Consider the following 16690-nt stretch of genomic DNA (forward strand, 5'->3'; position numbering starts at 1 on the left):
CTTTAAGCTGTTTAAGCTCTAAAATTAAGTCAGAGAAGAAAGCAAATAGTTGAAATGCTATGTAGTTTTTAAAAATGAGTCATTTTGATAGTTTTGAGGGTAAACTCTGATTTCCTTCACTTCTGAGGCCAAGAGGGAATATTTCAAAATTTAGATGTTTTATATGACTTAAAATGTTAAATTTGAGGGCTCTTTGGTTAATTTCATGTGAATGTATTTTTAACTTGATAAATAGTGAAAATATGTGGTAAAAATATATAATTTTTCTGTGATTTGAATTAAAATAATGAATAAATATATACTGAAGAGTTCTGTTCCAGGAATATTTAAAATAAGTAATATATTTAATGTCCCTAAATTAGAAACACTTTATAAAGAAGACTCTTATGAATAGCTCAAACATATGGCAGGATCCCTTCTTTCCTTCATAATTAGCTTTATTTATAAAAGTAACTGCTTTTTATTTTAATGATTTGGGTTTGATAAGTAAATATTTATAAAAACAAAAATTAAACTCATAAGCAAATTTAAAAAGTAATTCTGAGCTAACTATCTTTCTTTTATTTCTCTTTTATACACTTGCACCTCCCCTAACATAATTTTTATATATATTCAATTTCAGTGATACGACATTGGAACTTAGTGTTATGCCAAAAGATGAAGACATTCTCCAAGTGGTAAGTTTTATTTACTCAAATATGAATTGTTCTGTAGTCTCAAATGTTAATAAAAATTCTTTAAAGATGGAGGTGGACTGAATATAAATTCTGGGAAGGAAAAAAGTTCCCTTTGGTTCATTTAGCAGAGTCAGAATTCTCGGCATTTTAGCAAAATAAATGAACAAACAAAAAACAAAAAAATATTGTCAGTTTTTATAGTTAACATAAGAATATTTTATTGATTCTATAGTGTACTTCTGTTGTTGCCATTTGGAATGAGATTCCTAAAGAGTTTGCTCTGATATTGCATCCGAGGTAGTCCTTTGACCAGAAGCCAAAGCTCAGTGTATAGCCCCAGGAATTAGAATCTTTTTTTTTTTCTTATGAGAACAGAAATTTTATGAAAGCCATTTCTTAACTTTTCAATATGTATGACTGTAAATTAACCTACTACAGTTTTGGTAACAGTATCAATTCATTCTATTAGAAGTAAGGTTCACAATGAATGGAGTCTGCATCTTACGGGAGAAATATTGAAGACTTTAGCTTTTAGCCTAAATTTTTTCCTCAGTTTTAGAAAGAAAATGAATTGAATAGAATCCTTAACTCCTTTGTTGAACTTAAATATTGCTAGCAGTTAAAAAGAAGGTAACATATATAAATTTAATTCAAGAAAATACTTCTCTTCAATTGACTTTGTAGTTCTGTAGAATAAGACAGCATGAGGAAAACCTTTTAGGTAACACACTGAAAGCTGACCTTGATCTAAGAAATGGCAGTGGCTACTGACATTTGTGGTTTTTAAATTCTTTTTAGCAAATAACTGTGGTTATTGTTTTTTAATTCAAGTACAACATGGAATCTTTGTGGTGGGAATGGAAATGGCAAAGTCATGTTTTTTCATTTGTAAGGCATAAGTCCTAAGTATTCTTCTGTAAACATTTTTTTACAGAAACATCACTAAAACTGATCCTAATGATTCTGAGTATTTGTGTAAAATATAATTAACTGAAATCCATGGGGATCTACCTTGTGTTTTCAAGGCATGTGGATTTTATTTAGGACTGGCTTTTTAGTGATAACAGATTAAGCACATAGTTCTTTTGGCATTGGGGAGTCTCAACAAGGAAGGTACAACTATGCAGGGTAGTTTTTCTAGGCATTGAGAGCTAGTTGTAGAGTACTTGCCCTGATAATTTAGCAGAATGGCAGAGCAGCAGACAGAACTACTGAAGGCAATGGGACTCCCCGAATTAGAAATAAATGAGGGAATCCACTATGGTGTTACAAAGGGCTAGGAGATGAGGCACAGATGTAGGGGAGGCTTTACCTGAATCCTCCTTGGCAATCCAATGACTCAAAGACAGAATGCACTTCCCAAACAGAACTATTTTCTCATCTTTAGTAGACTCTTTCCTTGCCAAGGTGAAGACACTGGTTGGATGCTGTTTCGAACAGTGCTCATTTCACAGCATGGCTGGCATTGTACTGAACTCCTAGGGCAGGAATCAAGCACAAAATTACCATCATACCCCGCTGTGTGGTTGATGAAGAGCAACAATGTGGAAGCAGCAGCAGTGGGAGGAATAATTGTCTAATTTCATGATCAGTGGAAAAGAAGATTAATTTGCTATATTTTACTTAAAAAATATATATTTCAAACAAAGGCAAGATACAAAGTGTTGCACACACGGAAAAAATTGATTCACTTGAGTGGTATGAGCACACAGATCTTCAAAGTTCATTAGTAAAGGGTTCTAGTAAAATTGTAACAAAATTTGTTTTTCAGACATGTTATTTGAATTTTAATCTTAAGAGATTACAAGCATATGCCCTTAATGATAAAAGAAAACCTCACTTTTGGGACGCCTGAGTGGTTCAGTGGTTGAACGGCTGCCTTTGGCTCCGGGCGTGATCCCAGGGTCCTGGGATAGAGTCCCACATTGGGCTCCCGGCAGGGAGCTTGTGTCTCCCTCTGCCTATGTCTCTGCCTCTCTCCCTCTCTCTCTCTCTGTATGTCTCATGAATAAATAAATAAAATCTTTAAAAACAAAACAAAACACCTCACTTTTAAACCCAGCCTTGAACATACTATAATTCATGAGACAAATCAAAGGAGTGTATATAATTAATGCTTACTATGCTTTTTCCTAAAGGACATTAGGACTTAGCCGGGGCATCTGAGAATGTCATTTTTTAAAGCTATTATAAAATGCAAAGAGAATGTGGGATTTCAAAAAGCATATGCAGAAATTCTTCTCTCTAACAGATTCTGGGGTTAAAATGTTCCCTAATGGCCTTAAGTATTTATGTTGGTCTTAAGTCTGTTACCTACAGTATATGCTTTTAAAGATATATACTGTGAGGTTGAATATTCACTGTAAAGAAAAAGTAAACATGAACATTTTTACAGCCATTGTAAAAATTATTTACCCAAGTGAAAGCTTCTTGTAGCTTATGTATGTTAGCCGAGGCAACGGGGCGATTGTGTGTCAATGGGATTTTCTTTTCCTGAAGTGATGGATGCACCAAATTGCTCTAGAGGTGCTCAGGTCATCTTTGAGAGGCGGCATAGAAAATTTAATTTGGTTTAAAGTTTGACTCATGTATATAATACATGATAAGTATATAATAAATTTCTGATTATAGATGATAATGTGTGATATTGAAAAACATGAAATAAAATGAAGACTAATTACTAGTTTTACTAAACTAGTACTGGTACTAGTGCTCCTGTACTTGGTAGCCTCATTTTCTGAACCATCATATATTTTCTACATTAACAATATGAATAGTATTACATTCATTTTTAGTTATTTTTGACAGTATTTTATAACAATATTTTAGACACTGATATCTTAGTTTTTGAGGGTATTATTAAAAATAAAAAAACACTTTCTATTCCATTTTCAAAGAAACAAAATGGTTTCGTCACCATTTCAAATGTTGGCTATGCATGAATGAAACAGGCACCATCCATTACGTGGCCTAGAGAGTGATGCTGACTGAAGAAAACCCTTCCTGGAATGGGCTCAGGATAGGAGAACTAGACCTGGCCATTCTTTTCAGTGGATGCATCACGATATTTTGTTAAGCAATTAGCTCAAAGGACTCATCAAATTTTCGATTGATCAGTTCTGATAGTGGTGGAGATTCTTGGGTGTGTCTGGTGTTTGAACAGGGCACTCTGAGCCTATTTGTGCTGTTCTGTATTAAACATAGCAAGGTTAAACAGCTTTTCTAGAATAACAGGGAAGAAAGCAATGATACTAGGACTTGACCCAAGGCAGGTATGAGACTAGAGCCTGTACTTTCAACTAAACCACCATTCTTTACTGGCATTGGATGCAGATTAGGAATCAAAGGGCTTGAGCCCAGTCACGCTGTTGGTGTCAGAACTGTTGTTCTAATTCATCTCTAGGCTCTGAGTCTAATGCCCTATTTGCCACTCTGTGACTATGTTCTATAAATTGGAAAATGTAATTTAATCAAAGCTTTTCTTTAGACTTACTAGAATTACCTTGAAAATAAGTATTTAATATGTTCCATAATCAGTATAATATTGTATTTAAAATTAGGTGACCATTTGTCAAGTGTGCATGAAAGTGGTCCTGCCTAGAGTAGGGAAGCAAGACCAGAAATTCTGGAGGGTTCTTTCATATTTTGCCAGTTTGCATTTACTTTGTTCTTTTTCAAAATCAGTTTTTGAATAATAAAAATAGTTACATGCTTGATAGAAAAGTTACAAATAATTTAGAAAGTTATAAAGTATGCATACCATCCCCTTTTCCCATGCCTCGCTGTGGTATGTTTGACATGTATTTTATTATACAGACAGACATATAATTAATTTTTATTTTATCAAAAGTAATGGATTAAATTAATAGGTCAGCCTGTTAAAGGTGAAATGGTAGGGAGGAATTTTAATCTTACCAACTTATTCTGCAGGTTTTTTGGTAGGACTTTTTGTCTGTTTTTACCACTTATTAGATAATAAATATGCAATAGTAGTAGTAGTATAATGGTAATAGGTATGGTAATAGAGATTTTGATGCAACTCTACTCAAACCGAAGGGAAGATTATTTTAGGATTAAGTTACTGGTAGATACTGTACATAAAATCAGGATCCAGACTGTCAATATTAAATGTTATTTAATATGCTCTTTACAATTCTAATCCAAATGGAGTTTTTTTTTTTTTTTTTCTTTTTTTAAGGGAGGGAGAGAGTATGAGTGGGGCTGGGGGAGCAGGGCAGAAGGAGAGAGAGAATCTCAAGCAGACCCTGTGTTGAGCATAGAGCCCATCTCGTGACTCTGAGATCCCAACCCACACCAAGAGTCTGTTGTCTAAGTGACTGCACCACCCAGGTGCCCTCAGAATGAGGAACTCTTAAATAGATAGATAAACAAGCTTTTTTAGTGTTCATGGACTCTGAGAATGTGTAAGGAAATTCAGTACTGCTCTTGAATGAATTCATGTTTTATTCATCTCAATTATATCTGCTTACATTAGGCAGTAGTACTGTCTGTGCAGGATATTCTATTTAGTGAATCTGCTGTTAATGCATGGTCCATGTGCATGTATGTGAGGACCCATTTGGCATAACTTTACCCAGAAGTGGAGACCCATGAAAGTAAGCTATTTAGTATTTAGAGTTGTTACATAAGAATCTTGGAGATGTTTGAAGTGTGTCAGATATTTTTTCAAGTTTTTCATAGTTCCTGTCATATAGTTTTATTGTCCTCAAATTTGAATAAAGGAGGTGTCTGTAAATTATTAGTTCTAGGATGGTACTTTCCAGCAGAAATTCTAGTTGTATTAAAACCCCTTCAGAAAAAAAAGGGGTTCTGTGCCCGAATAAGCTTCTCCTTTCCCTTTGAGTTTTACAATGTAATGTAGTAGAGGTTTTGAGAAGTCAAACCTACTAGTCAGTCCTTCACCACATCATTGAGAATAGAGAATACTCTGTCCCCCCTCCCTTTCAGGTGATGCTTCATAAAATTGTACAAGCATACTGTGGGAAATACTGTACCAGAGTGTTCACTCATCCAGACACAGTCTTTCTACCGTGGAAAAGGATTGGTGTGAATATAATCAGCATCAAAAAGATAGTCTTGTTATGTCAGTGGCATACAACCCAACATGTATATTTTGATTGACTGTATTCATGCCTTAAAAATATTATGGCATGCATGTTTTCTCTTATCTACTCAGCTTTTCCACTGCATTCTGGTTTATGTTCCATAATATTCAGTATCAGTTTTAAAAGAATTCCTCTGGAAGTAATATTTTTATGTCCATTCAGTAATAATTTTCTTAAACTAGCAAAACAGGACAAAAGGTACAGTGGTGAGAGATCTTGATTTTTGAGTTAAACACATTTAATCCAACAATCATTCTTTCTTTCCAAATCATAGTGTAAAGACAGCTGCAGTCAGCTGACAGCTTGTGGTTGTGCTCTGATTTACAGGGTAAGGAGGAGGTTGTACTATTTTAAATGCATAATAGAGCATCCGTTTCGTCATCTGGAAGCAGAGATGGAAGAAGCTCAGGGGAAATGAGAGACATCAATGTTGCTCTTGTGGAAGGGAAGCTTTGTGGCACAGTATCAGACAGCAGTGCCTATTGAAGGAAATAGCTGTTAGGAATGCCTGTCACCAGATGTATTTTGCTTTCAGAAATGGTAGACAACCCAAATAAGAGCCAGATAAAAGCCTGAGAAAAAGATGCTCAGAAGGATACTGAAGTTATTCTTTATGCTTCACTGCCCTTTACTTCTCTTGGTACCTTCCAGAGAAATCAGTATAGATGTATTTTTAGCTTGCTGTTTCCAGCATCAATATGACAACATGATTCTGTCTTTATATCAGTAAGCAGCTTCTACTATGTTTTCCTATTTTCTGCTAGCTACAGTTTACAAAGGATGTCACAGCTCTGGTAAGAAATGCACAGAAGCCATTTCCTTGCTTTTTTTTTTTAAGTTATGTTTTATAGAGATATGTAATAAGCCAACCTATTAAAACTGTAAGTTTGCTTAGAGAAACTCCTCCGTAGTGTTATGTTAATCTTACTAATTTGCAGAATGTGTTTGTGATACCTGATTTTCTTTATTTTTTGTTTTCATGTTTGGTTTTCTTTTGAATCCTGTGCATAACTGATGTTAAAACATAACATTTACCTGTTTGTGGATTTTTTTTTTAAAGTCTCTCACCCTCTCTCTTTCCCTGGTACTTTGCTGTTATGTTTGTGGCTGCACTTGAGCTTTGCAAGCTATCTAATGCAAAGACAGGATGTGATGATAGATGTGAATTAAGCTTGTTTTGATTAGGAGAAGATATGTAACACGATGCCACACCTCACTATCTCAGATGTGACCTAGTCCTCAGTTCCATCAATTAGTTTTGCTTCATTGCATCTCTGCCTTTAATTTCAGTTATTTTGAAGTTTTGAAATACATTGCTGGATAATTTCATAAATAATGGATAAAAGATCATTTGAACTGCATGCCTGCCTGTTAGTAATAGAGAAATGTTTCATTATAATAAGTAAAAGAGACCAAATAAATTCGTTCAATATAATTTTGCATTAGCTTAAAACAAAAAAATTATGTACAGGAAGATAAATTCCTTTGTTTCATATTTTTGTATCTTTAATTTACATGCTCAATTTAAACATACATATTTTCTCTTTTAAATGTTAAAATATTTAGCATGGCTTAGGATTTAATTTAATCAGAATGGATTATTTTTAAGGACTCAGTAAGCATTAATTGGCAAGACACTGCTCAATATGTTATAATTAATTTGTCCTGACAGTAGTGCTCAGAGTGAAAATGTATTTGGTTAAGATTTTTAATATCTTCGCCTTCACTCTGGCAAAAGATCAAAATCTTCTTTTGCTGAGCTTTATCAGGCAGCCATTTAACCTGTCAAATGCTGAAAGATCATAAAACTTGAATGGGGAAGATTTTAGAAGCAACAAGGCTTATCTCTAATTGGTTGGGAGAAAAACTGGTGTGTTTTAATCTTTTGAGAAAACAGGCAGTTGTAATTTATATTTGTTGCAAATTCTATAATTTATTTGATTCCTGAAAGACTAGCCCTTTTCTAAATGTGTGGAGCATCCTTATGTTTTGTTTGCATGCTTGCTTTAGCGAATGTCATTTAGGAATAAGATAGGGCACAGTAAAGTAAAACAGTCCATTGCAAGAATGGAAATTGTTGTCTTATAAATCTTAAATGACACTTTTTTCCTCCTTTCCATGTAGGCGTATTCGCAAGATGCCTACCTGAAAGGCAATGAAGCCTACAGTGGTAATGCCCGCAATATCCCCGAACCTCCACCAATTTGCTATCCCTGGCTGCCGTCTGCCCCTTCAGCCATGGCACAGCCAGTTGAAATATCTCCTCCAGATTCATCATCGAACAAACAGCAAACCAGTACACCAGTGCTGACACAACCTGGCAGGGCCTACAGAATGGAAATACAAGTGCCTCCATCACCAACAGATGTTGTAAAATCGAACACAGCAGTGTGTGTTTGCAATGAAAGTGTAAGGACTGTCATTGTACCTTCTGAGAAGGTTGTAGATTTGTTAACTAATAGAAACAACCATACAGTTCCTTCACATAGAACCGAAGAGGTGAGGTATGGCCTAAATGAGCAGACCTCTTTGAAAACAGTGTCAAGGACCACATCACCATCATCATCAATTCCCACTGCCCATCTAATTCATCAGACTGCAGGCTCCAGGTCACTGGAACCTTCGGGAATGTTACTTAAATCCACCAATTACAGTGGACATTCAGAAGGAATCTCAAGCAGTAGACCTCAAGCTGTGGATTCCCCTTCTGTATCTGTTAATCACTATTCTCCGAATTCCCATCAGCACATAGACTGGAAAAACTATAAAACTTACAAAGAGTATATTGATAACAGACGATTGCACATAGGTTGTAGGACAATTCAAGAAAGGCTAGATAGTTTACGAGCAGCATCTCAGAGCACAACAGATTATAACCAGGTGGTACCAAACCGCAGTACTTTGCAGGTACGACGTCGAAGCACCTCTCACGATCGAGTGCCCCAGTCTGTTCAGATCCGGCAGCGCAGTGTGTCCCAGGAAAGGCTGGAGGATTCTGTGCTAATGAAGTATTGTCCACGAAGTGCATCTCAAGGGGCACTGGCATCTTCATCTGTTAGTTTTAGCAATCACAGAACTCGTTCGTGGGATTATATCGAGGGACAGGGTGAACCCGTAGAAAATGTCAATTCTGAAAGTCAGATACCTGATTCGAATGGAGAACGAAAGCAGACTTACAAGTGGAGTGGATTTACAGAACAGGATGACAGGCGAGGGATTTATGAAAGACCCAGGCAGCAAGAAATTCACAAGTCTTTTCGAGGTTCAAGTTTTACCGTGGCTCCGAGCGTTAATTCTGACAACAGGCGAGTGACCGGCAGAGGAGTGGGATCTGTGTCTCAGTTTAAGAAAGTGCCACCAGATCTGAAAACACTACAGCCCAACAGAGGTTTTCAGACTACTTGTGGAATGTCACTGCCTCGAGGGGTTTCACAAGACAGGTCACCTCTTGTGAAAGTCCGGAGTAATTCCCTGAAAGCGCCTTCTCCGCATGTCACAAAACCATCCTTCAGCCAGAACTCACTTGTTTCTGTCAAAGACCAAAGACCAGTAAATCACTTGCATCAGAACAGTCTGTTGAATCAGCAGACATGGCTTAGAACCGAAAGTGCCCCCGATCACCAGGTGGAGCCTGGGAAAGCGCCCTCTTCTTCTGGAACTTCTGGGAAGTCGGTCCCTCAGACCAGTGAGAACTCAGGCGCTTCGGATCTTGAAGTCTTGGTCCCTCAAAGAAATCAAGATCTAAATTTACGAGAGGCCGAAATTCAGGAGGCAGATACTTTAGATAATAGAGAAACTGTCGTCCTAAGAGAAAAACCCCCATCGGGTCGCCAGACACCACAGCCTTTACGGCATCAGTCTTACATCTTGGCAGTAAATGACCAGGAGACCGGGTCAGACACGACCTGTTGGCTGCCTAATGATGCACGCCGAGAGGTCCATATAAAAAGAATGGAGGAAAGGAAGGCCTCAAGTACCAGCCCGCCTGGGGATTCGCTGGCATCCATCCCATTCATAGGTAAGCTCCCCTTTACTCAGTGGCTGCCACGTCAAATGCTTTACACATCTTTTCAGAAAGGTATTAGTTCTAGTGCAGCGGGCACAAAAACGTTAGCTGTGATTTTGAAACATTTGTCCTCAATTTCCTGAGCTATGCTGAAACCAGAGCCATAAGCTTTTACTCTCAAAAATTATTTCAAGTGAGTTTTCCTTCTTTTCTTTTTTCTTTTCTTTTCTTTTTTCTTTTTTCTCTTCTCTTCTCTTCTCTTTTCTTTCTTTCTCTTTCTTTCTTTCTTTCTTTCTTTCTTTCTTTCTTTCTTTCTTTCTTTCTTTCTTTCTTTCTTTCTTCCTTCCTTCCTTCCTTCCTTCCTTCCTTCCTTCCTTCCTTCCTTCCTTCCCTTCCTTTCCTTCCTTCCTTCCTTCCTTCCTTCCTTCCTTCCTTCCTTCCTTCCTTCCTTCTTTCTTTCTTTCTTTCTTTCTTTCTTTCTTTCTTTCTTTCTTTCTTTCTTTTTCCTTCCTTCCTTCCTTCCTTCCTTCTCCTCCCTTCCTCCCTTCCTCCCTTCCTCCCTTCCTCCTTCCTCCCTTCCTCCCTTCCTCCCTTCCTTCCTTCCTTCCATGAAACGAATTCCCACTGTCTGGGGTCAAGGGACTCAGCAAACCAAATTGCACCTAGTTGATGATGCATCTGAGTCAAAAGCCAAATAGAACAGTTTTCATAATTAATAATCAGCCTTTCATTTAAGCAGTGCTTTTCACTTTTATTATTTCTTATTTCTTTGGGCTGAATGAAGAGACCCCTTCATTGTCAAATTACTTTGTTTTAGAGTAGATCTTGGGATAGAGTGGGAAAAATTACTTAAAAGACAAGCACGTGCCCCAGTGTAGAACAGCTAGCTAGTGTGTTGGTTTAGGCTTTAGTCTGCCCCCACATGTCCTAGGGGTATTGTCCACAATGTAGCCAGAGTGGTTATTTAAAAATGCAGATCAGGTCATGCCACTCCTCTGACCAGAACCTCTGTTCACTTTCCTTGTAACCCAGAATAGAATCCCAAATCCTGCTGTGACCTACAGGGCCCTCTGTGATAGGCTCCACAAGGCCACTCCACCTCTCTGATCCCATCTCCTGTCCTCCAGGTACTTGCATCCCAACTTCAGCTGCCCTAGCCTCCTTGCACTTCTGGAGTATGCCAGGCATGCTTCAGGGCCCTGGCACTGCCAGTTCACAGCCCCAGGACACATTCCACAGAGAGTCACAAGATTCTCCCTCACTACATTTGGGTCTGTGCTCAAGTATTACCTTATCAAAACAGCCTTTCCTCACCAACCTATCTGAAGTAGGTACCCCCCTACACACATATACAGAACCTGACATTCTCTGTCCCCTTAAGCTACTTTATTTATCTTCATACCACTTGTTTCCGCTTGACCTGTTTTATATATTTTTTTAATATATGTTTCTCTGCAGAGCTAAAATATAAGCTATGCCAGAGCCAGGCTTTTTGATCTTTTTGTCCACTTCTGTAGCCTTAATAACCTAGAACACTGCCTGGCATATAGAAGGCACTCAGTAAATATTGGTTGAAATAATAGACTAATGATAATTTCTGAGATGATGGTTAAATGTATTCAAAATAAAAAAAATTATAGTTATTGTGCAGCTCTAACACATAATCTAATAGGATTATCCTATATGTCCTTAGTATTACCTTCATTTAATAATGAGAAGTTTAAGCTATTGAAAGGCTAAATAACTTCCCTAAAGTGACACTTGGCAGGTTGAGTCAGCCTCCTTACAGAGCACAGCTCCGGAGGGCACCATTTATATTGATTTATTATGAAGAGCGCCCCTTGGAGCTGTGTGATGCAGGGGCCTTCTTTAGAAGCCAAGGCCAGACTCATACTTGCGCCATTACTCCCAAAAATTCATGAATAGTGCTCTATAATTTTATAGGATAATGTGCTTCTTTTTGAGCAACATTTTGGGGTTTTTCTTATCTAGGGAAATTTTTTAAATCTCAAGCTATTGAATTGTCAGGCAACACTATCAGAGCCAGCTTTTGAGAAAGTTCTATGTGACTTATATTTTTTATAAATATGATGTATTCAAGTTGTAAGCACTGTGGGGAATCTCAACCTAAATTTTACTCATTAATATCTATACCCTTAAATCCAAGTTCAGAGAATAGAACTTTGCCATAAATGAAATCTTATACATCATCTAGATATTTAAAGAAAGTAACTGAGGACTAGTGATTGTTTTATGATTTTTTATAAATGTTCCTACAACCTGTAACTGTATTTGATAAGCCTATGAGATCTTACCAGAATAATGGCATCATATTTTCTTCCTACTTAATAAGAACAACATAACCAGATTATATTGGAGTAATTAAAAATGTGCTAGCTATATCTGTTAATTTTTTCATAATTATCTACTAATCCTTTGAATAGATCAACAAGTTGATTATTACTAAAGACAGAACATCAGCTAAGGTATAAAATAAAAATCTATTTAATTCTATACACATATAGAGAAATTATTAAAATATTTTAACATTCAAAATAAAAATGCTCACTTACTAGTTCTGATCAGATTCTACTTTAAGTACTTCATAGTACAATATTATATACACCTCCTAAAACTTTAATATATAGAATTTAATTACTGTAGTATGCCAGTTATACCTTAACCAGTAGAATAGGGCAGGATAAAAAAGCTGAAATACAAACACAGAATTTATTTCACTATGTGAAAACTCTTAAAAGTTTGTAGGCCCTCAGGTGGAATAATACTATGCCTCCTGAGTTTTTACAGCATTTTAATGACTCATAAGATTGTATACCATCTGAAATAAAGGCATGGAAAGAATTTTAGTATTTACCTAAGTTTTAGAAAACAATATAAAAAAGGTGTGATTTCTTTGGCTTAATTATAGTTTCCTTTTTACTGTGAAAACCTTTTAGGTCTTCGATTAACTAAAATCCTTTACTCTATCCTTGAAGTCCAAAAAATACTTATTAGAGACTATGTTGTTGAATAGGTAAAGAGCCAATCAATAAAAGAACTTTTAGATTTCATTCAGTATAAGTTCCATAATTTAATAAATCTTGAAATCCTTTTATTTTTATTTTATTTTATTTTATTTATTTATTTATGATAGTCACAGAGAGAGAGAGAGAGAGAGAGAGAGAGAGAGGCAGAGACACAGGCAGAGGGAGAAGCAGGCTCCATGCACCCGGAGCCCAACGTGGGATTCGATCCCGGGTCTCCAGGATAGCGCCCTGGGCCAAAGGCAGGCACCAAACCGCTGTGCCACCCAGGGATCCCTCCTTTTATTATTGAGCTTTAAAGTGTTACCTGACCTAGAGGTATTTCTCTTTCCAATCTGTTTTTTTGTCATTATTATATATACATATAATAATTTAACTTCTATAAATATAAAAATAGAATAGACATCAGCATTGAAATGGAGTAAAAGAGACTGTTTGCAACGTTTCCCAGTGTATTTTCTGGGAACATGAATTCCATTTGATTAAGGAGAAAAAAATCAGTGATCAAATTGAGAAGTGCTGGATTTAAATAATTAAACAAGTTTTGTTTGTCTTTACTATGGGACTTTTAGAATCATTAACATACTACTATATATATTTTCTAGGTATATTTTCTTTCTTTTTTTAAAGATTCTATTTATTTGACAGAGAGAGTGTGTGAGTGAGCACACACACAAACAGGGAAGTGGCAAGCAGAGAGAGAGGGAGAAGCAGGCTCCTTGCTAAGCAGGGAGCTCGTTGTGGGCCTCGATACCAGGACCCTGGATCATGACCTGAGCCAAAGGCAGATGCCCAACAAACTAAGCCACCCAGGCACCCCTCTAGGTATATATTTTTTTTCTTTTTTTTTTTTTTTTAGGTATATTTTCTAATACAATTTTTCTCAGAAGTATTTGACCATGAATCCTTTCATTTAGAGTATCTTTGTTTAATATATTATAAAACACACTTCAGAGAGTATACTTTATGCTCATGGAACACTTAAAAGGAAAGAAATTAAGGTTTGCTTTTGCATTATCACACTCCAGAATCTTATATTCTGTAATTTTAATCATTATTTTTTGTCATTTGAAAACATTATAGATTAGTGCAGAAAAAAAAATTAATGCAGAAAAAAAAATTAAGTGCCTTTGCTTTATTCCCCAAATACCAGAGAATGGAGCCAATTCATTTATTTAGTTATTTATAATACAGAGCAAATGGTATGTCTTACAGCAAGAAAATTTTCAAACACTTTGTTACACATTTAATATCTAATATTTCTTTTGGTTCACAAAGATTTAGAGAAATGAAGAAAATAAACCATTTTGTTTTTAAATAAGGAATATCAGTCATTGACAGTGTTTTGTTTACCCCCTACATGCAGTTTATAAAGCTTGGTAGTAAGTACTGAAAATAAATTTTTACTTCTTTTATAAGAAACACAAAATGAATGAGTTTATAATTAATTTGACATTTAGTAGCAGGATTTCAGATATATCCTACAATCTACACTTTATACATTTCTTTATACGACTCATAATTATCAATATAAAGAAACTATAGCTGAATTACCCACACTCAGATTTCATTTCAAATGCATTTGCCTTTCTTTTTCCTGCCATATTTCTAATACTCCTTGTTCTCACCCCAAAGTTGGACCATATGCATGTACTTAGTGTTAGCCAATATACGATAGAATTCATTTGGTGCAGCCTTACTGGTCCTGCCATTTTAAACCAACTTAGAGGTTTTAAAGCTTGTTGAGACATATAGCTAAATTGCAGTGTCTGAAATTTACCCAAAAGAACGGGAGTGGGCAACTGCCACCCTTCACCCAACTTCTCTCTCTGGCGGCTCTAGTCTCCTGATGCCAGCAGTGATATTATAGGGGGTGCATAGAGCACCCAGTGCCTCTTTATACTAAACATACTGAGTCTTTCTACAAAACAACTAATCTATAAAGACAAAAATTGTACTCATCATCTTAACAGTCTTTTTCCTATATCTGCATTCCCACAAGATGTGACTCCATTGGCACTTAAGCTTAGAGATTCTTGCTTCTATTGAGTAATGATGTGGAGTTCATTTTTAATATAATAACAACCACAACAAAATCCACAAATTTCTTTAGTAATTTATAACCTACCAAGTATTTCATGTACTAATCCTATGACAAGCTGGGAGAATTTAGGTGAGAAGTAAATAAGCCACTTTATGGATAAGGAAAGTTAAGTTGTTTGCTCATGGTCTCTCAGCAGGTAACTGACAGAATTGATTATCTATTGGCTCCAAATCTCATATTCTTTGGACAATGTCCTACATATGTGCTAAAATTTAAATCCTGGCTTTGAAACGCTTGGGTGGCTCAGTGTTTGAATGTCTGCCTTTGGCTAAGGTCATGATCCTAGGGTTCTGGGATTGAGTCCCACATTGAGCTCCCTGCAGGGAGCCTGCTTCTCCCTCTCCCTGTGTCTCTGCCGCACTCTGTATGTCATAAACAAACAAACAAATAAATAAATTCTTAAAATAAATAAATAAATAAATCCTGGCCTTTTACTCTTTTAAAGCTTAACCTAAAAAATATTTCTGCATTCAATATTCCCCATTCTTAACTCAGACTTCCCAAGATTGAATTAGTATCTTTTCAGTAAATAAGTATATGTGTTCCAAGTCTGTTAAAAAAAAAACTATTCACTATGGAATAATTTTATATGTGTATTTACCTTCCATTTGGTAGTAGCATTAGCTTTTCTCCTAAAATATTTCAAGTTTACCTGTAGCACACTTATAGAATACTATGCTGATTTATTTAGGGAAAAAAATTTTACCTTAGCACCTATAAAAACTATGGAATTGTTTCCCTACATTAGACTTTCTAGACTTTAGGCTGATTCTTTAATGTGGAAAACAGATCTAATAGTAACTACACTCTCAGCTACATCTGCCGGTTTTTAAAATAAATCCAAACTTCAAAAGCCCCGTAACAAATCCCTGGTTTAGAAAAACCTAAAGGTATTTTAAATTATTTCACAAATGGTAACTTTGCACCTTTAGTGGATTTATTATTGTAGGCCTCTTGACTAGAATAGACCCTTCTGATAATCCTCATCCAGTTTCTGTATTTCAGAGGTAATGAATTTAATATCCAGGAAAATTAAGTGGCTTTCACATAGTCTGACAAGACAGGACCTCCTGCCCAGTTTTCCCCTTCCTAATAGCTTGCTTATTTTCAGTGTGAAAATTAATCATGTGAAAGAAAAATTGGTGATGAAATTGGTACCTAGTGTTTATGAAATATTTTTAAAGTAATTTTCAGATTTCTTGAAAATAGTACCTCCTGCATTTGTCAGCTAGCAAGCTGGGCCAGTTTTCGTGCACAGGTACCCGTCCCCTACACACAGACCCACAAAATCTTAAAATATGGAATTAACTTGTCTCATCTGTGGGATTGCAGAAATTCAGCCAAGTAATTGGAACTGTTATCTGCGGTAAATCTAAAAGTAGTGCCTCCCCCTTGCCTTCTTTAAATTTAGAGCATTTGCTATGCAAATACACTTGGCGCAGTCTTGCCAACTAGCTGACTATCCCCAGCACTGACCATGGGACCACACATGTTCCTGCCTCAGCTCCGATTTCATCTTCCTCCTTCCCAGTCTCTCCTGTCACAACAGTTCCTCTTGGATTTACAGCTCTGCTCCCTTCACTTTGGCACCAATAGGGTATAGCAAGCTTGCAGAACATTCAGAATTCTCACTTCCTAATCTTTTTTTAGATATTTATTTATTTATTTATTTATTTATTTATTTATGAGAGACACACAGAGACAGGCAGAGACACAGGCAGAGGGAGAAGCAG

The 16690-nt window shown here is 36.3% G+C and overlaps 1 protein-coding gene and 1 long non-coding RNA gene across 12 annotated transcripts in view; one reads left to right on the forward strand and one right to left on the reverse strand.

The window, feature by feature from the left end:
• Positions 1-16690, forward strand: part of ARHGAP21 (Rho GTPase activating protein 21) — a 136274-nt gene that overhangs the window by 87981 nt on the left and 31603 nt on the right. For 6 of the 9 annotated variants that reach the window (XM_077896773.1, XM_077896778.1, XM_077896772.1 and 3 more), the window contains 3 exons: positions 623-677; positions 6568-6597; positions 7928-9821. In XM_077896773.1, coding sequence (XP_077752899.1) covers positions 623-677; positions 6568-6597; positions 7928-9821 — 1979 coding nt within the window. The remainder of the gene's footprint in view (positions 1-622; positions 678-6567; positions 6598-7927; positions 9822-16690) is intronic. The other 3 variants (XM_077896777.1, XM_077896776.1, XM_077896780.1) reach the window with 1 other exon arrangement.
• The window catches only part of LOC144313662 (uncharacterized), an 82648-nt gene that overhangs the window by 49585 nt on the left and 16373 nt on the right, over positions 1-16690 (reverse strand). For all 3 annotated transcript variants that reach the window (XR_013379289.1, XR_013379287.1, XR_013379288.1), the window contains exon 3: positions 1990-2155. This is a non-coding gene — a long non-coding RNA (uncharacterized LOC144313662). The remainder of the gene's footprint in view (positions 1-1989; positions 2156-16690) is intronic.

The sequence above is a fragment of the Canis aureus genome, chromosome 5 (genome assembly GCF_053574225.1).
Source record: "Canis aureus isolate CA01 chromosome 5, VMU_Caureus_v.1.0, whole genome shotgun sequence".
Taxonomy (NCBI): domain Eukaryota; kingdom Metazoa; phylum Chordata; class Mammalia; order Carnivora; family Canidae; genus Canis; species Canis aureus.